At 46.2% G+C, this 24,323-nt stretch overlaps 1 protein-coding gene across 1 annotated transcript; it reads left to right on the top strand.

Moving 5' to 3' along the window:
• The first annotated feature begins 11,046 nt into the window (after window positions 1-11,046).
• Window positions 11,047-12,929, top strand: LOC128408435 (metabotropic glutamate receptor 7-like). The gene has a single exon (XM_053378125.1). The coding sequence runs from the start codon at window positions 11,384-11,386 to the stop codon at window positions 11,984-11,986; it is 603 nt and encodes a 200-aa protein (XP_053234100.1). The 5' UTR covers window positions 11,047-11,383; the 3' UTR covers window positions 11,987-12,929.
• The last annotated feature ends 11,394 nt before the right edge of the window (window positions 12,930-24,323 follow it).

The following is a 24,323-nucleotide window of genomic DNA, read 5'->3' as shown; positions in this document are numbered from 1 at the left end:
TGACCAGCCTAGATTATAGGGAGGTAGCCCTGCAGCAATAAATCTGTGCCAAACTAAGCCCACTGCGAGCTAGTCAATCAACTTTTTGATGTGGCCACCATGCTAGTGACCAAGTTTTGATTGGTTCCCATTTGGCCCCACCAGAGCCCCCTGTCAGTGTTTGAGTGAATACATGTGGTCTTAAGGTGAGGATGGGGAGGCAGCTGTGCATGTAAGCCCTGCCCCCATACCAAGGTGCAACAGTTCTACCTCTGACCTTCACATGTGGAACACAAAGCCTGATGAGAGATTCAAACCACATTCAACTGAATTTGATTAGAAGCCTCCTGGTAGCTGATAACTTGTGATGTTCAGGGTACATAGCTGCAGAGATGGTTCTAACTGTGTCCAGCCAATCCCCCGAGTAGGGCTCCATGTAAAAAATATTTTCCTACAAGCCTTACTGAAAGGGGGGGGGCAAATGCCGCAGGTCACATAAGAAAAGTTCTCTTCATTTTTAGTGTTCATGTGGTGTGGCTGTAATCATGCAAAAAATTGTTTCCTTTCTAAAAGACAAGTTGAAAGTGGAGTGCAACAATTTACCTTGTCAATGGTGGAAAATCGTAACTCTGTGGAAAGTGAAAGCATCTTTATTATAATTTAGTGTAAAAAAACAAAATCAGAATTTGACAATACGGAAACACCCCAATTTTCTGCTCATTTTCTTGAGCGCTGCATCTCTGGAAATAACCTTCAGATTTACATTAACGCTGCAGAAAAACAGCAGTCGGTTCTCAAGAGAGCCTGGCTGATTCCATTACATACCTCACCAGTGTCCAACTTGGCATTCTCAGGAGTCGCTGACAGATGTGGTTTCATGCCAAGCCAATAATTCCCTGCCATTTTCACATGACAGCGCAACTCATTGTTGGAGCAGAAGCTGTGATTTTCAAATAGGGAGCCATTTAATCAGCAAGCATTTGCCCACAACTTAATTTCCTTTGTCCGCGCATGGACTGCAACAGTGATGGTTGCCTTCCCCCGCCTTTCTCATTAATTTTACTGGATGTGAGGTAAACCTTACCTTACCTTACCTTTGTATTGGATGTGAATATAAATCAATTGCCTTATATATTGAGTCAAACCCTTGGTCCACCTAGCTCAGTATTTTCTCCACTGAGAGGTTGTGCCTCTCCAGGGTTCCATGAAAGGGACATTCCCAGCTGTACCTGGAGATGCTGGGAATTCAGTTTGGGACATTCTGCAGGCAATGTAGATGCTTCACCAGTGAGCTACAGCCCCGCTCTCTGGATCTTGATGAATAGTTCATGTTCATCAGTGATGAGTAGGCATCCCCCAGTACTAAATTTCAAGTGTTTGAGATGCATGTAGAAATGGGGTGGCTATGTGTCTTCCTAAATGGAGTGCTCTGTTGGGTGGTGTCCTCTGAAGGGCTTCCTGCCCAAGTCCAGTTTAGAAAGGTGAGTAGGGTTCTTGGAGCAGCATATCAGCTGTTTGCCCCTGGAAAGCAAACTGAATGAGCACACAAATCACTTGGCCACACTCCTCCCCATTGTGGTAAATGGTGCTTCCGTGCGCCCTGGCTTCCACCATGGTGTTCCATTGCAGCAGAAGTAGTTTAGTCATGCTGACCACATGACCTGGAAAGCTTTCTATGGACAAACACCGGCTCCCTCAGCCTGAAGCGAGATGAGTGCTGTACCCCATAGTCACCTTTGACAGGACTTAACCGTCCAGGGGTCCTTTACCTTTACCTGTGATTATATGCATTTCTATTTAAATTACAGTAATCATTTCTAAATTTGCTCCTATGCATATAAATCTGCTTATTTGGATTTTATGCAAATTCATGTCCTCTTTTTTGGTGATGCATTTTTTGGCAACGTGTAAGTGGCCACCCTATGTAGAAGCATATCTAGTTAGCCCTGCCTTCTTCTCCCAGGAACCATTTTTTCACTGTGACATCCCATGACCCCTTTCACATGCACACCAAGCCACAGGATCTCTATTTTTCCAAGGGTCTGCACCATGTGGCTGTATTGTGCATGTAAATATATCAGCCATCTGTGTGACTGGCAGTGTGAGTTTTGGCATTCTTCTGCATAGGCTGGAACCAGCTCAGTTGGAATGATCCACACCAATGGTCTTGCCTATGTCATTCAAGTATTCATACACACATCCATCAGCCGTGTGGGTCAGAAAAGGAAGAAGCAGCTACCACTTAGCCCAGGGGTAAACTGGCCTGTAGTGAAGTTAAAATAACAGGGGGAAAATAGAAACCTAATGTAATGACATTGCAACAGATGATAACATGCTTATTTCCAGGTACATCGAAATGTCATATAAATGGACAGTCAGACATTATTATTATTTTATAGTGATGCAGAAGGTGATGAGAGAGTGAAAGGACATACAAATTGACACAGAAATGTATTGGGAGCAATCACTGCAATTGCAAATATCAACCATTATGTGAAGAAAATTTGAGTTGAAATAGGCAATTTGCACTCTAGTCTGATAATAGCATGGAAACTGGCAAAAAAAAAAAAAAGCCTCCAGAAGAAATCTTACACATGTTACCTTCTGTAAATAGGCCATTATTATTTAAATTTTACTTTGAATACACTGGTGCTTAATGATGGTGACCCTAATCCATCAGCTTCTTCCAAAATACACACAGAAATGCAGGGTTTCTCTAAAGGGATGCAACTTACAGAGCTGCCCCTGTAGTAAGGTGAAGTCCAAATGCACACAGGCAGCAGCTAGCACTTTGGATACAGTTTGCTCCAAATTATCCTGTAACAGTGCCCCATTCCTTTCCATAGTTGTTGTTTTCTTTAAAAAATAGCTAGTAGAGGGGTGCAGGATGGAGGGGTGATCTGGATCAGGACCATGATATGGGAAAGAGGACTTTGCCTCTGCTGTGGTCCTGATCAGAATCTCCCACTCCCCTGCTCACATTGCAAATAACAAGCAAGAGGGAAGGTAGCTGAGTCCCATCAGGACCATATTGGGGGGTCAAAGGGTTAAAGGCCTTGCCATGTTTCCAATCTGGTTCAGCCCCCTCCCCTATCACACTGGCTATTCCCTGAAGGCAAAGAACAAAACAAATCCTATTGTGCTAGGGCAAACTACATGACAAGCCTAAAATCATGCAACAAGTTGAAGCCTAAGGTTGTGCCTTAATTGGATTTGAATTCGTGTCTCTTTATAGAAGTTCTTTATATTCAAGAGCACTCCTCAAAATCTATTATTCCAAGCAGATCCTCTGACACACCAAAATCCCTGGGCTTATGCTGTATTCAGTGGCTTGGGAGTTGCTGCCTTTGCCGTATATTTATCCCACACAAAAAATAGCCTTGCATTACAATAGTTTTCAAACTCCTGCATAAGCAAACCTTCTTCTTTTTTCCTTTTTAAAAAGCAAAATTGGAGTCACTTGATGCCTCTTGACATGTTCTTCTAAAAGGATCCAAAGGATCAAATGAAAAGATTAAAAATGAACAAACAGAAAATGAGTCTCTCATATGACGGATACCTCATTACCATCCCTTCATCCTCTTCTATGCCTGACAATAAAGCATTGTCGTTCATAGATTTTGAAGCTGGTGGACGATCTGCTATTCAAATCAGTTTTTGAGCTCTGCTCGAACAAAGGGCTTCGTGATTCATGAACTGGCTCTCCTCATACCCCAATATCACATTCACCAATGTCGAACACGGAAATCTATATTACATGGCCAGGGAGAGAAAGAGAGCAGGCTGGCATTTTGATGTGGCAATAGGTGGATGGCATGAAGACTATGCACAAATCCACTTTAGGCACCCTAACTCTCTCTGGTTTGGGATCGTTATCTCCCAGCCTCGGTTTTCTTCCTTTCAGTGATCATGAGCTACTACTCAAGAAGATAAGAAGAGTCCAGCTGGTTCATCCCAACCGGTACTACAGCTTGTTTTCAGGACTGGCCAGCCAAATCTTTTTAAGAATCCTTCAAGCAAGATAGGAAATTGATAGCCTCTCTCTGTCATTTGCCTACCAGCAACTGCCTTTGAAACTGCCCCTTGAAATCTCATGGCTTTCAATAGACCTACCTTCCATGAATTTGTATAATCCTCTTCTTTTGGCTGCAGTCCTGTGCACACTTACCTAGGCATAAGTTTCACTGAACACAATGGGACCAACTTCTGAGTAAACGTCAATCGGATAGCAGTGTAGCACAAATCTAAGGCCATCTTCTCTTCTTGTGGAAGTGAGTGTGGCTTTTGTGATTTTAAAGTGTGAATGACAGCACCTTGGCACATTTATTTATTTAGTCAATTTCAGCACCACTTAGCTACAATAATCTCTCAGTGGTGTATATGGGGTTTTAGGTTTCTCCGTTCCACATTCTGTAATGTTTGCTTTGATTTTATATTGGTTTTCATCTGTATTCTTATTGCTGAAAAGTGCTTTGGGGGCTCTGGTGAAAAGCAGCCTCAAAATCTTATTAATGACGAAAAATAAGATTAAATGAATATAAACAGTAAGGATGGTGGCAAGTAGCACTAAGGAGAAGACCAGACTGTGGAGGAAACAGATATATCTGTTGCTGTACAACTGTATGTCCACTGCTGTAAAATCACCCTCTCCTCTTCCTCCATGCAGCATTAACCACAGAGGGAAATGGCTGCCTGTAGGATCTGGCCACATGGTGAGATAAGCTTTGCAATATAAAACAAAAACAAGTCACAATAATATCAAAATAAATAACACATGAACATGTATTCAATGCAAAACAATGCAAAGCACAGCAGGCAATTCCCCAGTCTGACGAGTAGAATGTAAATACCCATAATTAACATAGTTATTTCACTGATTAAAAAACTCCCACACACAATAGTTCTAAACTCACATTTTAATAAACTATCATCAATGAAATGGTGGCTGCATGCTAAAGATGATAGCTGGTTACACGGTAAGTATAACTGAGGGATGGCTGGCAAAAAATAATAATCTGTTTTTATTTAAATCGTTATCATGAAACATGCAGCTACTATGAAATGTGAGGAAGATGAGGGCATGGGGAACATTACCTCATCACAAGGCTAGAGCCTACAGAGGACTGACTTTCTAGGAGATTTCTATTCCATTTCTGCTGAAATGCATGACATTAAGTGAAGCGTGTAAGGGCATGGAAGCGGGCATTCATTTCTAGCTGGGCGGCCCAGGAGAACTTCCCACCAGTTGCTGTGCCCCATGTGATCAGAACTAGCACTGGAAAACTTGGAAAGTGCCAATGAATGTAGTAAGTGTCTGACTGTTTCAACCTTCTGTGAGCAAACATGGAGAGGCAACAGTCAGCATGGACAAATTATTGGGATGCTTTTGTGACAGGCAGAGATGAAGATTCACATTCAGCTGAGCAGCAACTGAATGGGTTGAAATGACAAATGAGGGGTGATAAACGAGCCTCAGTAGCTTGCTGTTTGACTGGAACAGGGCAAGATACAGGTATGTTTCAGCATCAGTGGGCCTCAGGAGGGCAGCAGTCAGTGGAGCACACAAGAAATTTCCAGTGACATCTCTGGCCTCATCCTCCCTCCATTTCCATCTGACCTGGACAGCTCTGTTTATGCCACCATCCCAGGAAACCTTGCTTCCTTTGCTTAACTTGACACCATGTCCCAATTGTGTCAACCTGATGATAAGCAATATTATTCCTCCATACAAACAGAAAAAGAAGAGGTCGAAGACGCTGAACCAAAATCTTTATCATCAAATATTTTTTCTTCTCCAGTGGTGGTTGTGTGTGGCTGTGTTTAACAATATTTGTATTTTAAACAATAACTACATGGTTCCGAAACTGTTTCATTTTCATCGTGCTGGATTGCAATCCTGGGCACACTCGCCTAGGAGGAAGCCCCATTGACCTGAGTGTGGCCTCCTCATGAGCCATAGGACTATTAATCACTATGGAACCCTGGACAGTGTAAGCCCTCTGTGGAATGCCTCAAGTACAGCCATTTTAGGCCCTTTGGTGGTGCCCTAGAAAATGGAAAGGTTTGGTCTCAGGGTGGGAGACAGTTCTGAAATTTTAAGGAGAAAGAGAGAAAGAGAGAGACTGAGAAATGATGACATTTCAAGCACTATGATACCACTTCAAACAACCATGGCTTCCCTCAAATAATTACGGGAGCTGTAGCTTGTGAAGGGTGCGGAGAGTTGTTAGGAGGACCCTATTCCCCTCACAGTGCCATAGTTTCCAGAGTTCCCCATGAAGAGGGGATCACTTTTTGAACCACTCTGCCAACTGTACCTCTAGGACTGGATTAGGGATCTCCTCACTCTTAACAAACTATCACTCCCATAATTCTCTCTGTCTAAAGTGGTATCACAGTGCTTTAAATGTGTGGTGGGAAGGCTGTCAAGAGACAGGAGGGAGACAGTTTTCCTCCCTCATGCAGCAGCCATTTTTCCGTACCAGCTTCACTGCCAGCCTGAGGTCTACACCTGCAACTCAAGACTGTGGAGCCAGAGGCTGGTCCAGCAGCCCTCAGGATTTAATGGTCTTATTGCTTATGGTGATATATATTATTTTTTCCACATACTTTAAAATTTAAGGCAGCCCTACTGGGTTTAGGGGCTTTCCTGCTCACTCTGCAGAGTGGGGCCTACATAGACTGCAGCCTTCACACCCTGCTTTGAGCAGGGGCGTAGCCAGGATTTATTTTAGGGGAGGCAAGCTTTATGTTAAAGAGACCCAGAACCGAGTTATCTGTGGCACAACTGGGCAGTTAGTTATGTATTTTTATTTATTTACTTGATGTAGGGGGGAAGTTGCCCCCACCTGCACCTTCCTGGTGACGCTCATGGGACTGGAAGACTCTGAAATGCTCACAAGCGCCTTACTCCTCCCTCTTACTTTGCTGTTTAGAGACTTGGCTTAGAATTGTATATACCTGAGTTGTTCCTCCTGCTCCCATACCCTCAAACCACCCCCATTTTACCAGGACATCCTCGATTCACGGAAGCATTGCTGGCTTCCATTTGGACCCAGGAATGTCCCGCTTTCCCCCTCCAGAACTGCTGCCAAGCTCAGGGAGGAGGAGGAGGGGGATGATGATGATGATGATGATGATGATGATGATGATTTATTTCTACCCCACCCATCTGGCTGGATTTCCCCAGCAACTCTGGGTGGCTTCCAACAGAAGATTAAAAATACATTAAAATGAGCCTCTCCATGGCCTCTGCTGCTGGCCTCCTCCCTTTTGCAGCTCCAAGTGGCTGCTGGAGAACAAGCACAAGAGGAGAGGCTCACCACTGCCACCACCAAAGCCCAGCCCCCAGTGATTAGCCAGAACTAGCAACTCAGGCCCATCCTCTGCAGGAACCAACAGAATTGCTGGCCTTGCAGGCATGATCTCACTTGCATGCCAGATCCCGGGGACAGAGAGACCCAGTGCTCCCAGTGTTGTCGTTCTGTCTATCTGATGCTGCTATCCCCAGGTCGGCCTTGACCTGGGAGTTGAGCTGTAGCCCGGTTGTGCTGGGCCAGCATCAGTCTCGTGCGCCAGAGCTCAGTGGAAGAGAGGCATGGTGCTGCTGCCCCAAGGTCAGGCAACTGCTTTACCAGGGCCAGTAGGGCTGTAGGTATCTCTGTTTGTATTCTGTTCCCTTGAGTAAAATTGCAGCTTGGCAATGCTGGGCCAGTGGCAATCTCACACGCAGGAGCCCAGTGGAGGAGAGGCACAGTGCTCCCATTGCCCCCACCATGCCTTCTCTCTGCCACCCCCGGGTCAGGCCTGTAATCATTCCTGTAAGCAGCAGAAATGCCTCTGTTGAGACTGCCCTACCAAGGCAGCTACTCCTGGACTAATGATAGTGCTGAGTCTTGAATGGGGATGAGGTGTATGTCCCACTAAGGATGTAAAAAACCATGGGAAAGGAACTACATCTATCACAATTCTAGGCAGCTCTGAACAGCCTAATGAAAGCTAACCCAGTCTTTCAAAATTACCTCCATGTGAGAGGGAAGGGAGGAGACGTGAAAAAGGAAGAAGGCAACAGCAACAGGAAAGCATCAGGGTGGCCAGCCCATCACAAAACAAGTTGAGATTTAGATCCAGTGCGGATGACAGGTCTATCAATAGCTGTTAGTCATGATAGCTAAATGGAACTTCAAAATGGGTACCTCCAATATGCCAGAGACATAGAATGGTGAAGGGTTCTAGCTTCATGCTTTGCCTCGGGGAGTTTCCGATTAGCCAGGGAAATGCTGGAGCAGACCTGTCCTTAGTTTGATCTAGCTGGAAATTCTTTTTTTAGTCTTATTGGCTGAGGTGCAACCAAAACATACTGCATATGTAGTAAAGCCCTATTTTAAACAAAAACAAAAAATGAAGCTCATGCTTGTATCAGCTGAGAAGAAGAACCTAGTCCTACAGCAGCGGTTCTCAACCTGTGGGTCCCCAGATGTTGTTGGACTACAACTCCCATCATCCCTGAGCTCTGGCCTTGCTAACTAGGGGTGATGGGAGTTGTAGTTCAACAACATCTGGGGACCCACAGGTTGAGAAAGGCTGTCCTAGAGCATTATGCTCCTTGCTAAAGGTACCTGATGCCTACTCTTTGTCTTCAGCACAATTCGATTTTCAGAGCTGTCTAAGCATATTTGAACACAAATTTTCCACTAAATATGTGTTTCAAATTAATGGGAGATGTGCTGAAATCCCTTAGGGTGCTTTGAAAAACTCAATCAAGAGTTAATCAGCTAGAACCACTTATAATTTGATCAGCCACATCTGCTAGCCTACTTCTACCATGAAATCTTAATGTTACAGGATAAAATTTGGCTGAATCTAGAAAGATCAAGATGTCTGATCTGAGATGCTGTCCTTGCTGAAGTCCAATACACTGAATGCAACTAATCTAACACACCACTTTGACTTCTGCCTTGCAGCTAAAACAAGGGAGTTTGCCAGCGGGTATATAACTGTGCAGAATACACTCCATCCCAACTGTATTTTTTCCATGTACCTCAATCATGAAAAAGAAGCGTACTTAGCCACTTTGAATTTCATAGAATCATAGAATTGTAGAGTTGGAAGGGATTCCTGAGGGTTATCTAGTCCAACCCTCTGCAATGCAGGACTCTCAACTAAAGCATCCATGACAGATGGCCATCCAACCTCTGCTCAAAAAGCTCCAAGGAAGGAGAGTCCACCACCTTCCAAGGGAGTACATTCCACTATTGAACAGCTCTTGCTATCAGAAAGTTCCTCCTAATGTTTAGTCAGAATCTCCTTTCTTTTAAGTTGAATCCATTGGTTTGGGTCCTACTCTCTGGAGCAGAAGAAAACAAGCCTGTTCCACCGTGTGACAGCCCTTCTGGTACTAGAATATGGCTATCATATATCCTCTCAGTCTCAGACTTGGTTTCCAGAAGAATGATTGATGGAGTTGACTATGCTAAGTCTGGAAAAGAGGTGACAGAGAGGAAATGTCCCAAGCCCCACTGCCTGGATGTCTGTAAAAGGGAAGCTAGATGCAGTTTTCACACCTCCTGAATCATGTGTCACAAGTTTGCAGTCATGTGGAAGCTGTTCATGCAAAGCCTTTTCCTTTGCAGATATCTGCATTGGTGCTTGGATATCCAGGGGGGAAAGGGCAGAGTGTGTGTGATTGGGCACAAGTTCGCTTCACATCTAGATTCCAAAAGGCTATAAGTGTACTGAAGTCGCCTTCCCTAAATTGTGAAAGATCTCAGAATTCTAGCAACACTGAAGGGAAACAAAAAAGGGAAAGATAGTGCACTAGTTTACATAACATTCATTTTGATTCCTCTTCTGACAGTGCCATCCACACACAGGGCAAATGAACAGATTGGTGGTGACTTCAGCTGATTTCCCTACCTGCCCCATCCCACAGGCTGGAATTAATTATCAATCCTATGCACTCTTGATCAAGTGTAGGTCCTACTGAAATTTCTGGTGGGGGGCTCAAGTGACTTAGGAAGTACTCTGCACATTGCCAAAGTCACGAGAGAATAAATGACCATTCTATATAACGTATTTTGTTTTAATTACTTTGTAAGGCACTCTAGTATCCTAAGAGATGGAGAGTAGTTGAAAAAGGAAATGAATTGTGCACAGATAAAGGACCTGAGCCCTGACATTGGAAACCAATTGTGTGGCTGGGCATCATTGGGTTAAATAATATATTGAATTGATTCAAGTTACGCTAGAAAATAGTTTGCTTGTCTTGTTTCTCCCGTTTCTATCCTGTCTCCTGCTGCTCTGCTTTGGAACTCCAGAAGCTCTATAATCGACAGTTTTAAACAGGCCAGCTGTATTGGTAGAGGATATTAGCAACAAAATTACTTACCCAGCACCCACCCCAGTTAGAATGGTGAAGAAAATTTGGAATTGCCAGATTTTTTTCTTTTTCTTTTTACAGCGATTGTAAATTGAGTTCTGTCCTGGTGCTTAAAACCAAACCGCACGCCTGGCAGCTGCTCAGAGAAACAATGTTGTTCAAATCTAAGTGGATACCTTCTGCAACCGGCACTACAGTAGTTGATACTTCTAGTAGTTCTAGTAAAACACAAGAAAAATCCCAGAAGCCAAAGTTAGCCCTCTTCTCTCCAAGGTGCTGAACAGCGGAAAGAGCATCCCTGTCCCAGAAAGTTCACAATCTATTAGAAGAATGTGCTTTCCTTCTTCGAAATCAACGCAAGGTACACCGTGCCCGAATCTCAGTATCAGGGGACCCGAATCGGTTCAGCAGATGGTAACAGGTGGGTCTTCTTTTGAAGCAGCAGAGAATAAGCCGATGGACAGCAGCGGGAAAACTATTTGAAAAGGCAACAGAAAAGACCCGAAGAGAAGACACTCTAAGGCAGGCTGGGGACGTCGCCTGCCTCCGCCGTGCATAGAACAGCCCCGGTTTGCAAGAGGCTCGCCATCCCTTCTTCCCGCAGCCGTCTCCGCCTCGCCGGCGGTTCTCTCCGCTCCTCCCGCATCTCTGCGTAATGACGCGCAGGGAGAGCAGGCAGGCAGGCAAGCCTGGGAGCAGGAGGAGGAGAAGGAGGTGGGCAGAGCGCGAGCGGGAGGCGGAGAGGAGCCGACCGAGCATTTAAAGCGGCAGCCCAACCTCCCCTTCGCCCAGTAGCGAGCCGAGGAAGGCAGGCAGGCAGGCAGGCGAGCGCGTCCGGGAGGAAGCGCCTACGGCAATAGCCAGGAGCTGGACCTCCCCGCCCCACCGAACCATCCCCTGCCCGCCCCTCGGGGGAATCCTCTCTCGCTTGCGGCAGGAGGCGCCCGGACCCCTGGCTGGCTGGTTGGCGGCTGCTGGAACAGCGGCGTTCCCTCCTTCCTGCTCGTGGTAGCCTGGGTGCCCACCATGCTCCAGCCGGGGAGGCTGTGGCAGCTGCTGACTTTGATGAAGTTGCCCTGGTGCCTGCTGGAGTTCCTGTTGTCGGCGGTGGCGCAAGGCCAGGAGATGTACGCCCCGCACTCCATCCGCCTGGAGGGAGACATCACCCTGGGCGGCCTCTTCCCCGTCCACGCCAAGGGCCCCACCGGCGTGCCGTGCGGGGACATCAAGAAGGAGAACGGCATCCACCGCCTGGAGGCCATGCTCTACGCCCTGGACCAGATCAACAGCGACCCCGAGCTCCTGCCCAACGTCACCCTGGGCGCCAGGATCTTGGACACCTGCTCCAGGGATACGTACGCGCTGGAGCAGTCGCTCACCTTCGTGCAGGCGCTCATCCAGAAGGACACCTCCGACGTGAGGTGCACCAACGGGGAGCCGCCGGTCTTCGTCAAGCCGGAGAAAGTGGTGGGCGTCATCGGGGCGTCGGGCAGCTCCGTCTCCATCATGGTGGCCAACATCTTGAGGCTCTTCCAGGTAGGGCGCTCCGCGGAGGCTCCAGCATCAGGTTGTTGGCGCCAGAAATGGCCAGAGAGCCCTGGCACGCGGGCTGGCAGGGAGTGGTGCTGAAGGAGAGCGCCAGCCGCGGGCATGGCAGAGAGCAGCCCCAGCAATGGAAACCAACCAATTTGGCACTGTGCTGTAGGATCACTAGACTCGAGGGCTTCCTTAGGACCAGGATGCCCAGCGTTAGATAATCCACCCCATCCCACTTCCCTCCTGCAGGCAGTTCACACGCTCCCATCCCCCGGGGAGTTTGCTGCTCTGCTCTTTGCCTTTCCCAGCGCTCCCATCTCTCTTTTCCCAGCCGCCTCTTCCCTCCTTGGAAATCAGAGGCGCCCTCCCTTCCAGCACGTATCCTCGGGATTTTTCTCCTGACACTCTCTGGATTTATGATCCCATTTTCAAGAATCAATCACTGAATCAAGACGACGGAGGGGGGAGACGCAAGGCGATGATTTCAATGGGTTTGCATTAGAGTGAAATATGGCTTGGCTAAAGGCAACCGGTTCCCCGCCAAGCTCTCGGTTCAGTGCTAGAAAGAGGCGAGCTGTTGGGTGAGGAGGGGGCAGTTTCCACGAAACGGCGAGGAAGCAAGCCGCCACTTTTCGGCTTTGGGGCTGGAGGGAATAGCCTTGCTGGTTAATACGAGAAAGAAGCTTATTTCATTTTCATTTATTTGCGTTCTAGTTTAAAGCCTCGTCTTTATAAATTGGAGCGGGGAGGGGGAGCTGAACTTCGCTCGATTATTTTTCTGCTGGTGTACCAGTTTGGGTCCAATATTTGTTTGACAAAGTAGGCAGTATTCAAACCAGAAACGGGGGTGACTGAAGATGCGTTTTGCAAAAGAGGTGCACCGCTGCATCCCCCATGCTCAACCGTCTGAACGCCTTGAAATAGGAATAACGAAGAACAGTCAGTTTCTCTGTCTGTCTCGTCAATTTCAGCAGCAGAATCATCCTAAGAAATCCTAGGACAGCAAAGGGTGAAAGATGGGCGGAGGAAGCGAGATTAAAGGATGTCACCATCGTGTGTCTGCCCCCGCGCGCGCACGTGTGTCGCTGCGACGCTTTGCTTCCGCGTGTATCTCTCTCTCCCTCTCATCTCCCTTGGCTTTCCCCCTTTCCCAAATTGAATTTCCCCTGCGGGCGCTAAAGCCCAGTCCCAGCGGCTCACCGGCCTGCAGCTGCGTTGAAGCATTCCCAAAACCAAGCCTCCTTCTTTGATACGAAGTTGTGCTTCAGTATTTGGAGTTAAAGCCGCCCTCTTCCATAAAACAAACCAACCCATGACAGCAACAACAGCAAACCCCCTCCCGTTTACAAAGTGCCTACGGTCTCCCCGGGTGAGACGACTGGATGTCTGGTGATTGGTGAACAATCCAGACTCTCTGGTACTCAATGGCCTTTGTATCCACCGGAGTGGGAAAGAGCTGGCATTTAATTAACCCAAAAGCCAAGGCTTCGTCTGTAAGGTTTGGGCAGGGAGGATGCCTTTCTGTTTTTAAAAAAAGAAAAGAAGGGAATGATTTATAGCCTTGAACTCTGATGGGGTTCCAAATAGGAGGACTTCAGCAGATCAGGAAAGAAAAGCATTTGAATGTAATCAAAGTGGAAGGAAAAGGAGGAATGGGGGAACGGGGAGAGAAAGAGTGGGGGCACTTCTCCGCCGTCCGCCCTCGCAACACCCTGTAATTTCGCGTCTAATTGCCACATGGCAACTGTTCCATGGAAGGCGGAGCGCAGAGAGGGAGCAGGTTGCTTTCGCTGCTGAAAGCGACTGGGGGGAGGGGGCAGGCTGGGCTGGGCTGCCCCGAGCGGAGCGGTGCGTCAACTTGTAGCTGGCAGCGTGAAGTTAGGCTCCGCCACTTGTTTGGCGCCGTTGGTTCAGCGCGGATTGCCCATCCTTCGTTCCCCTAGCGGGGCTGCCTTTCCTGGCTGCGTTTCCTGAGGCGGCGATCGCCCGGCTCCGGCTGCTCTTCTCTCGCCTAGCCTGGGGGCGATGTGAAGAGGGAGAAATCTGGTGGTGATCCGGTCTTGCCTCTGGGCTCCGTGCCTCTGCACCAGGTGGGAAGAAGGGAGGTGCAGGTGCTGCTGCCACTGCCCAAGGATGTCCGATTCCTGTATCTTCCTTCTTTCTTCCGTTTTCCGCAAGCTAGGAGGTGGAGGATGGGAGGGCTCAGCCGGCTTTCCCGTTGCTTCTGGCATCTGTGCTTTGCAGGCATCTCTCCAGGATGAGCTTGCTTGTTCAGTACGGAGCTTTACACCTCCCCAGTGAAACTGCCAACTTGGGCTTCCCAACTGCTGCTTCCCAATGATCACACATGGAAGGAGTGGCAAAGCCATTAACAGCCACACCAGGGCTCTCACTCTTCCACAAATTCTCCTTTCCTTTCTCCAGAATTTCAACTTCCCCACAGACAAATCCCCCCCCCCTATGGTAACAAAGGAATCTTAATTAAACCAGAGATCTTTTGTCCCGGGCAAACTCCTCTCTAGCCCTTTTTGAAGACCACCAAGATTCCATAGATAGCTGCTTCCCTATGCAGTTGGACCGCTGTGCTGAACTGCAGTTCTATTAGGGCATTTCCCCTAATGCTTTTGACCATATCAGCCACCCTGTATTTTAAAGACAAAGTGAATTAATTGCTTTCAATTTTCCTCTCTCTCTCTCTCTCTCTTTGCATCAACAACTCTTCCCATGCCAAATGCACAGCACACTGTAGTGCACAATCCGTACACGTGGTCCATATCATCGAACTGCCAGCATTAAAGAGAGCCCCCATGTTCTGAAACATCTAGCTGAAGGATATAGCAGAGTTTCTGCTTGAGACGTGTCTCTCAAAACCTTATGATGGATTTGTGGCTGTAATTGTTTAGTCCCTCTGTTTGAAAGACCACTTCTTAGCATTCTGGTTTCTAGCCACCTAGAGTGGCTGTCTAATCACAACTATAGTTTGAATTGCAGTAGGCTGGTTCCAGAATGACAGAAATCTTTTTTTTTCCATTTCAGCTGCTTTTTTATGTTATTTAGAGGTACATTCAGTATTTATTAAAATGTTTAGATTCCACCCTTAGCCTAAAGATCTCAGGGCAGATAACAATAAAATGTCATAAGATCACTATATGCATTACAATAAAATCACAAAACACACACACAAAAAGCCATGTCATAATTTTTCAGCTATACAACAATGTAGCCATTGATGGAAGGGCAACACACACCACAATTGCCTCATTACGTAAATCATGTTCAGAATACCACAACACACACGTGTTGTGGTTATGTGTGTGTTGGTGGAAGGGCGGCAGCACAGCACCATCCGACTGTATAGGGTGCTCCACATTGCACACCTCAACAACAGGCCATTCACAAAACAAGGGAACCACTCAGCCACAGCATCTCCCTCTTAACAGGATTCAGTTTCCTGGCCTTCATCCAGTCTATTGCAGTGGCCAAATATTTATCTAGAACTTCTACAGCCTCATCTAACTCTGGTGAGGTACTGGATCTATTCAATTCCAAATCATCTGAAGACTTCAGCCAGCAGTTCCATATAGATGTTGAATAGCACTGTGAACAGAACAGAACCTTGAGGGACTCCATGGATCAACTGTCTTAGGGCCTCTGGTGGACACCCATCACTACCCTGGGTCCTGTACCACCTGGGAAAGGAACATCTGGCCACCACAGAGTATATTTCCCTGAGGCCTCTCAGGGTAGCATAGTTTATGGCTTCTAGGTTTGGAGGTGTTAAAGTGAGATAAGACCACAATAAGTTTATGAAACAAAATCTGAAGTTATATGGTGTTTTAAGAAAAAGATATTACAAGGAAAATTTCACAGAAAACCAGCATCACCCAAATGAAGCAAAAGACAAACAAATGGTTAAACACAACCCTCTATCCCTAACTCTAGTGCATTCCCTAAAGTGAGAATCATAAACTTATTTGTTGTCCTGTACAATCCCAGTACATATTTCTTACCACCATTCTCTCCCAGGCATACAAAAGCTTTGATGCCTCAGGAGCTCCACCTTAAATCACACACCTTCAGGCTAGCTACCTATAGATAAAGACTTTCCCTATCCACCCCTGGAAATCGCAGACTCCACCTACCAGGTTATGGGCAGCAGGAAGTATTGGAGCCTTTTAGTTTCCCCACTCTCAGACAAGAGACATGTCATAATCCATATACACAATGGAGTTCTACTGCCTTTTTATTTGAGCCTCCAGGTACAGCAAGTTAACCCTATATAATCTCCAATTGAACAGGCAATAAAAATACACAATAATACATATAAAATCAGAGTCCTTAGAAGCCATCTATTTAAGTACAATCTAATTCCTTCACAGGAGGACGCGGGTGGCGCTGTGGGTTAAAGCCTCAGCGCCTAGGGCTTGCCGATCCAAAGGTCGGCGGTTCGAATCCCCGCGGCGGGGTGCGCTCCCGTTGCTCGATCCCAGCGCCTGCCAACCTAGCAGTTTGAAAGCACCCCCGGGTGCAAGTAGATAAATAGGGACCGCTTACTAGCGGGAAGGTAAACGGCGTTTCCGTGTGCGGCTCTGGCTCGCCAGAGCAGCGATGTCACGCTGGCCACGTGACCCGGAAGTGTCTCCGGACAGCGCTGGCCCCTGGCCTCTTGAGTGAGATGGGCGCACAACCCCAGAGTCTGTCAAGACTGGCCCGTACGGGCAGGGGTACCTTTACCTTTACTAATTCCTTCACAGGGCCAAACAGAAATCCCCTAGTGCTACATATGGAACTGGGTATGTCGGTAGGAGTAGGACCACTGTACCTCCAATTCCCAACCCACAGAGCTATACCGGTGAGATGCATTAATTATGGTTACAAAAACCACTGAGAAATCCAGGAATGTCAACAGGGTCACATTTTTATTGCTTTTCTCCCATAGAAGATAATTGGTCAGGGTGGCCATGACTATTTTGATCCTAAACGAGTGCCTGAAGCCAGACATAAATTGGTCCAGAACACTTGACCTCATCCAGAAATGCCTGAATCATTGAAATAATGCTTTAGGCTTTTCCATAAGCTAACAACTTAGGTTGCCATTTAGTATCTCAGGTTCTTCTCCCGCATAATGTAGTGAGGGGTTGTTATGTGCATATCCGGTGATCCCGTGTGTACAGAATGCTAACTTTGTTTTTACTGTATGAATGCATTCTGTTAATTCTTTACAGAAAAATGTGTGGCCACAAACCTCCAAAAGCTATCTTAATTTACCCCACTTCCAGTTGTGACTATCCCTTCCAAAACGAACCATTGTTCAATTGAGGAAGAAGAATCCCACACAAATCTGGTCCAAATCTGTTGAATTGTTTGTTACATACAAAACCACTACCTTAGTCATTTCTCTTTTTAAACAAAAAAACATAAGAATCCATATTGTTTTTCGTCTTCAGAATAAGCTACCATTCAACAAGAAATCAATTACTTACTTTTATATTTGATTCACACAGAATCATGGGCATAGCCAGGATTTTTGTTAGGGGTGCAGGCTTTTGTTGGGAGGGGTTAGAACCTCAGCTTTGTATTGATTCTTATTGATTTAGGGGGACTGTTGCTCCCCTGCGCCCCCTTGGCTACATCCATGCACGGAATTACATGATAGCCTCCATTAATAGGCATAAACATGGTTTTCTTTATCATCAAGCAAATCATCCCCAAAGCCCCTCCCTACACAAATAACTGTCACTCAAAAGTCATTGCAAGTACAATCCCACTCACCAATGAGGTTTATATTTCTGAAAGACTAATACTACATAAGGGATGCAGGTGGCGCTGTGGGTAAAACCTCAGTGCCTAGGACTTGCCGGTCGCATGGTTGGCAGTTTGAATCCCCGCGGCGGGGTGAGCTCCCGTCGTTCGGTCCCAGCTCCTGGCCACCAAGCAGTTCGAAGGCACCCTTAAGTGCAAGTAGATAAATAGGTACCGCTTTATAGCGGGAAGGTAAACGGCATTTCCGTATGCTGCTCTGGTGCTGGTTCGCCGGAGCAGCTTCATCACGCTGGCCACGTGACCCGGAAGTGTCTGCGGACAGCGCTGGCTCTCGGCCTCTAGAGTGAGATGAGCGCACAATCCTAGAGTCTGCCAAGACTGGCCCTTTTACTTAATACTGCATAAGGATACACCTGCATGAGAAACATACGTGGAGCTAGTAATATATAGATTCTCTTAAAATAGTCACTTAAACCAGAAAAAAAAGAAAAGCCCATTTCCTCTATTGACTTGTATAACAATTTCTCATTTTGGATGCTGTCAGGGGTAGAAATAGAAATAGCAGAACACTAAGGACTCTGCTAAACCGCTGCAAATAAAACGTTTTAAATGTGTTGTAAAGTGCAGTATACAAATGTGACACTAGATGGTGAAAGTGAGCTATGCAAAATTCAATGTGTTTTTCAAAATGTTTTTTTTAAGCATTTTCATGGCGCTTTTTATATGTGTGTAGATTCCACCTAAGAGAGCATGTGGTTTATTTTGAAAATATGCAAAATATGTTAAAGTGGCTATGTTGGAGGATATATATCTTCTGTATTGTGGATCTCAAAGCTATATCATGGAGCTTGACAGATGTTGTCAGACCATTAGAAAAGTTTGTTATGATGTACATAACAGAAGAAATAATATTTTGAATTTCACCTTTTGATTTATCTCTAGTTAAAGTCACATATTTGTAGAGAAATGTGTCTGGGGTCAATAAGATAGACATTTCACTAAAACGCGTGTTTTCTTCTTAACAAACAAAAGAAAAGCATTTCATTTACTCTCCTGCCTAAAAGTTTCCCAGTCTGAATGCTGTAAAAAGTGAGCAAGACCTATGTGAGCAAGACACTTTAAGAATATTTGCAAAATATGTGTATTTACAGAGTTGTATATTGATGCTAGGGTATATGTTGTATTCTGTATAGTGGACTAGACTGTGGGCAGTTGTTGCATTGCATCTCATGAAGATAGTGTCTAAATACAAGAGGTCATTGAGACAAGATGGTTACATTTTTCAGTTTCTAAATGTCATGACACATTCAGCTAGCTTGCAGAATTTGATTTAGGATGCTGAATCAGGCTACACAAGTGACACTTACTCCAGCACTTAACAGCTGAAGATAGAGACATGAAAGAATTAAGATTTAACCATTCACTCACTATCACCAGTGATTTAGAAGGGACACAGAAACCAACCACAAGTCTGAACCAGTAAGATGGAGTGGCTATTATTTGTGTAGTGGGTATTATCAGATAGATAGATAGATAGATAGATAGATAGATAGATAGATAGATAGATAGATGATAGATAGATAGATAGATAGATAGATAGATAGATGATAGATAGATAGATAGATAGATAGAGATAGATAGATAGATAGATAGATAGATAGATAGATAGATAGATGATAGATAGATAGATGATAGATAGATAGACAGATAGATATACTGCTGTACTAAGCATCAGGGCTTAGATGTAGATATAGACAGGGCTTTTAAAAAATCGTATTATTATTTCACTATTTCTTCTTCTTGATTTCTATGCATAAACATAACCACAGTAGTGTGTCTTCAAGCCACACGTTTGCTGGTAACAATGAAACAAAATCAGGATAATACAGACTAAAATACATGTGCAGATGAGCAATGGTATCACTAGTTTTGAAATTTTAGCTCACATCTCACTAGTAGGGTTAACTGACCCCTCACCCAGGTGTGTGTGGGAGCCATGGGGTCATGCTGGCTAGAGCTGCCTTCCAACTCCCAGTGCATTGTGCTGGTCACATCTTCCACAAACTGCTTATTTGACAGCTGTGTAAAGGGGCAGCACATGCATACAGATGTATGTACACAAGGCTCTTCTACCATGAAGAAGAAGAAGAGGAGGAGAAGGAGGAGGAGGAGTTTGGATTTGATATCCTGCTTTATCACTACTCTAAGGAGTCTCAAAGCGGCTAACAATCTCCTTTCCCTTCCTCCCCCACAACAAACACTCTGTGTGGTGAGTGAGGCTGAGAGACTTCAGAGAAGTGTGACTAGCCGAAAGTCACCCAGAAGCTGCATGTGGAGGAGTGAGGAAGCGAACCTGGTTCACCAGATTACGAGTCCACTGCTCTTAACCACTACGCCACGCTGGCTCTCCTTACAAGAGAGGGAATCCTGTGCCAGCTAGAATTGCCCCTCATGTGGAACAGCCCCGCACAGATGTACTACACATAGCTAGCCATTGTGAATGCTGGTAGGCATAGCCTAGCATAGGTCAACTGTGAGGGAGTCACACACCCACACCCACCCACCCACCCACACCACATGCACGCATTGAAATCATGTGAGAGGTAGCATCCTTTTTGTCACACTTTAGTGTGAATCAATAATGGAAACTAGGGCAGAACAAGACCAATTCCAGTTCTTAGCAGATTCTAATAGATGGCTGAAATCATAGCTGATGGCTTCAGTCTGGGACACAGCGTTTTGGTGTGGGCAGAACCTGCCTCCTTACCTGATATTCCACTACAGTGTATAATGGAAACTAGTTCCTGTGTGAATGAGCAGGTATAATGTATCTCTGGTTACACCACTGCATCTGTGGAAGTGCATCTCGTTTATCTCGGGAATCTCAGCAAGTCAGGGCTTGGTCTTTTGCATTAATACAAAACCACCTCAAGAACTCAATGTCAGTTTCACAGCATCCCTGGGATCTATGGTACATTTCACCTGCTTTTTCTCTTTGTGCATTGGGTTCCAGTCTTGCCTATCACTTTTGAACTCTGTGTTGTTCAGCTAGATATGCTATTCAGTTAAGTGTGTGTGTTGGGCATTGGAGAATCAGGATTTGTAGGAACTGGTGAAATATGTATACAGTGGTACCTCGCAAGACGAATGCCTCGTAAGACAAAAAACTCGCAAGACGAAAGAGTTTTTCATTTTTAGAGTTGCTTCGCAAGACGAATTTCCCTATGGGCTTGCTTCGCAAGACGAAAACGTCTTGCGAATTTGTTTCCTTTTTCTTAAAACCGCTAATACCCAGGGCGCATTGCTTGAAGAGGTGCAGTTCCGTGCTTCGCAAGACGAAAAATTCGCAAGACGAAAAAACTCGCAGAACGAATTAATTTTGTCTTGCGAGGCACCACTGTATATGACCTTACAAAGAACCTCTCAAAACATGAGAGGGTTTACAACCTGGGACAGTTATGTAAAGTTGAAATATGTCTGGGAGGTACCTAAATAAGGACGGAGCAAGAGAAACATAAACACACCTGGCTGGTTTTGTTGCATCAGTGACAATTGTACTTCTTCATCAGTTTAAGAGATTTATATTCTGTGTGTCTGGTGTTAAAATTTGTAAGACAGCTAACAAACAATTCTGAATAATATTGTTAGCGTCTCAGCTGGGGTAGACATCCACAAGATTTTCCTCTGTAGAACAAAACAACAGACTCCCATGACTTATGATACAGTAGATATCAACACTGGAATTTTTTACAAGCCCTTTGAGTTTCACTGTCTTTCTAAAGCCTGCCTCTCATCCACATTTGAGCATAGCTGTCAACTGTCCCTTGTTTGGTGGGAAACTCCCTTATCCCAGCGCTGTTTCCCACTGCTGTCCCTTATTGATTATGTCCCTTAAATTTCCCGGATTTCAAAGGAAGCAGCTCCTCTCCCTCCCTCCCTGCCAGCCAGGGAGGAGGGAGGCTCCAACTGTGCTGCTTGGCTGTGTTGCTCACCCAATAAGGAGTCCAAGAATGACTGGGGGGTGGAGCTTGCGTGCCTTGTGCCAATCAAATCAGCCGTGTTGCCTGGGGACTCACCTTTGCTCAGTGCTTCCCAGTGGAGAGGTGACAGTGGTTTTCCTTGCTGCATCCCCTTTGCTGGGTTGCTGCGCTGTGGGAACCACCTCTTGAGGCTTCGTTTGGCTGCTGGCTGGGCTTTCTGCCTTTGGCTTGGAGGGGTTCAGAAGCTGAACATACCTGTGCTCGGAATCAGATGCATACGTCATTGACGGCCCACTCACCCTTGCTGGGGAAAAGGTCTTTCTGGAGCGGGGGTACATGGTGGGGGGAAAGGAAAGGAGCTGGTTGAGTACAATGGTGGGCGGCGATCTCGTGTGTGTGTGGGCTTTTGGATTTGTTTTGGAGGCTCCTTCGATTGACTGTTGTGGGGAAAAGGAAAGGAGTTGGTTGACTAAAATCCCTTATTTTGGCTGCTGGTCCCTTATTTTCAAATATGTAAGTTGACAGCTATGCATTTGAGACTAGTTCACATGTATGTATACATATCACTTGATGTCCACAGAATCAGGTCATGATGACTTAAATCTGGAGATGAGCCATTACAGACCAGACACTGCAGGTGAAACTTCCATATTTCACGCACAGTGTTTTTCAATAGAGTCAGTCACACATTCTGCTGCAAGTCATCAAGTGCTGAGTCACCAAGTGATGTACATGCTTGCATGAACTAGCCCTAGGCAGGAAAGCAGGTTTCATGATGATTTGAAAGAGTAGAAAATGAGGCTTCCATGATCAGCTAAGCCTATTGAAAAGTTAGCAAAACAAGACCTGGGAGTGGAGTGGTAATGGCAGCTTCTTCCCTGTGCAATGCGATACCAAAAAAAGAAGCTTTTGTAAGCACAGTGATAGAAGTGTGAGAGGGCCCCACTGCTGCCCAGCAATCAAACTACTGTCTCCATGCAACACGCAGTATACCCCCCCTTGCCAGTTTTTTTTGTGTGTTACTCCCATGTCTCTATGTTCTAGTCCACTGTTGCAGACAATATGCCTCTGAATATCCATTGCTGGGAATCACGACACGATGTTGGAGTAGGTGAGCCTTTGACCCAATTCAACAAGTCTCTTATTATGTTATTATGTTCAAAAGTTCTTGTAGGAATGGATTTATGTGCTAGGAGTGGATATATTATTTATTTATTATACATTCCTTACTCATGTGATTGAGATCAGTAGAGTACATGGGCATAGCCAAGAGGAGGCGGAGGGCAGCTGCCCCCCCGATCAAATAAAGCAATAGAAATACTTAACTAACTGACCAATCATGCCAGTTCTGCCCCACTAACAAAAGTCCTGTCCCTTGCAATGATTTTGCAAAGTTTTCTGCAGATAAAATCGCTCAGATTCGGGAAGAAGTAGACTCCACCGTGGGAGCAGGGCCAGGGCGGGAGAGTGCTAGAGTCCTGTCTAGTCAAGTTGTGTGGGATCAATTCCAATCTGTTACCTCCGAGGATGTGGACAGGCTGCTTGGACGAGTGAAGCCAACCACCTGTCTCCTGGATCCTTGCCCATCCTGGCTTATAAAAGCTAGCCGGGAAGGACTGGGCGATGGGCTTCGTGGGGTGGTGAATGCTTCCCTCCGTGAGGGAGCCTTCCCAGACCCGCCGAAAGAGGCGGTTATTAAACCGCTTCTTAAAAAACCATCTTTAGATGCGGCCACGATGGCCAATTATCGCCCAGTCTCAAATCTTCCATTCTTGGGCAAGGTGATTGAGCGAGTGGTTGCTGAACAACTCCAGGCACGCCTGGAAGAAGTGGACAATTTGGATCCCTTCCAGTCGGGATTCAAGCCTCATCATGGGACTGAAACTGCCTTGGTCGCACTGGTTGATGATCTCCGGCGGACTAGGGACAAAGGTGAGAGCCGTTTCCTAGTTCTGCTGGATCTCTCAGCGGCGTTTGATACCATCGACCATAACATCCTTCTGGACCGTCTTGAGGGGCTGGGAGCTGGGGGCACTGTCATACAGTGGTTCCGCTCCTTCCTCCTGGGCTGTGTTCAGAAAGTGGGGGGGGGATGAGTGTTCAGACCCCTGGGCTCTCACTTGTGGGGTGCCTCAGGGTTCTGTCCTCTCCCCCATGCTTTTCAACATTTACATGCAGCCACTGGGAGAGATCATCAGGAGGTTTGGGCTGGGTGTTCATCAGTATGCGGATGATACCCAGATCTACCTCTCTTTTAAATCAGAACCAGTGAAGGCGGTGAAGGTCCTGTGTGAGTGTCTGGAGGCGGTTGGAGGATGGATGGCGGCTAACAGATTGAGGTTGAATCCTGACAAGACAGAAGTACTGTTTTTGGGGGACAGGAGGCGGGCAGGTGTGGAGGATTCCCTGGTCCTGAATGGGGTAACTGTGCCCCTGAAGGACCAGGTGTGCAGCCTGGGAGTCATTTTGGACTCACAGCTGTCCATGGAGGCACAGGTCAAATCTGTATCCAGGGCAGCTGTTTACCAGCTCCATCTGGTACGTAGGCTGAGACCCTATCTGCCTGCGGACTGTCTCGCCAGAGTGGTGCATGCTCTGGTTATCTCCCGCTTGGACTACTGCAATGCGCTCTACGTGGGGCTACCTTTGAAGGTGACCTGGAAACTACAACTAATCCAGAATGCGGC

The sequence above is a fragment of the Podarcis raffonei genome, chromosome 2 (genome assembly GCF_027172205.1).
Source record: "Podarcis raffonei isolate rPodRaf1 chromosome 2, rPodRaf1.pri, whole genome shotgun sequence".
In the NCBI taxonomy this organism is placed as follows: domain Eukaryota; kingdom Metazoa; phylum Chordata; class Lepidosauria; order Squamata; family Lacertidae; genus Podarcis; species Podarcis raffonei.
The sequence above is the reverse complement of the archived record's forward strand: the minus strand, read 5'-3'. Positions and strand labels throughout refer to the sequence as shown.

Excerpts from the sequence above, each read along its gene's own strand:
- LOC128408435 (XM_053378125.1), top strand. The coding sequence starts at position 11,384 with ATGCTCCAGCCGGGGAGGCTGTGGCAGCTGCTGACTTTGATGAAGTTG.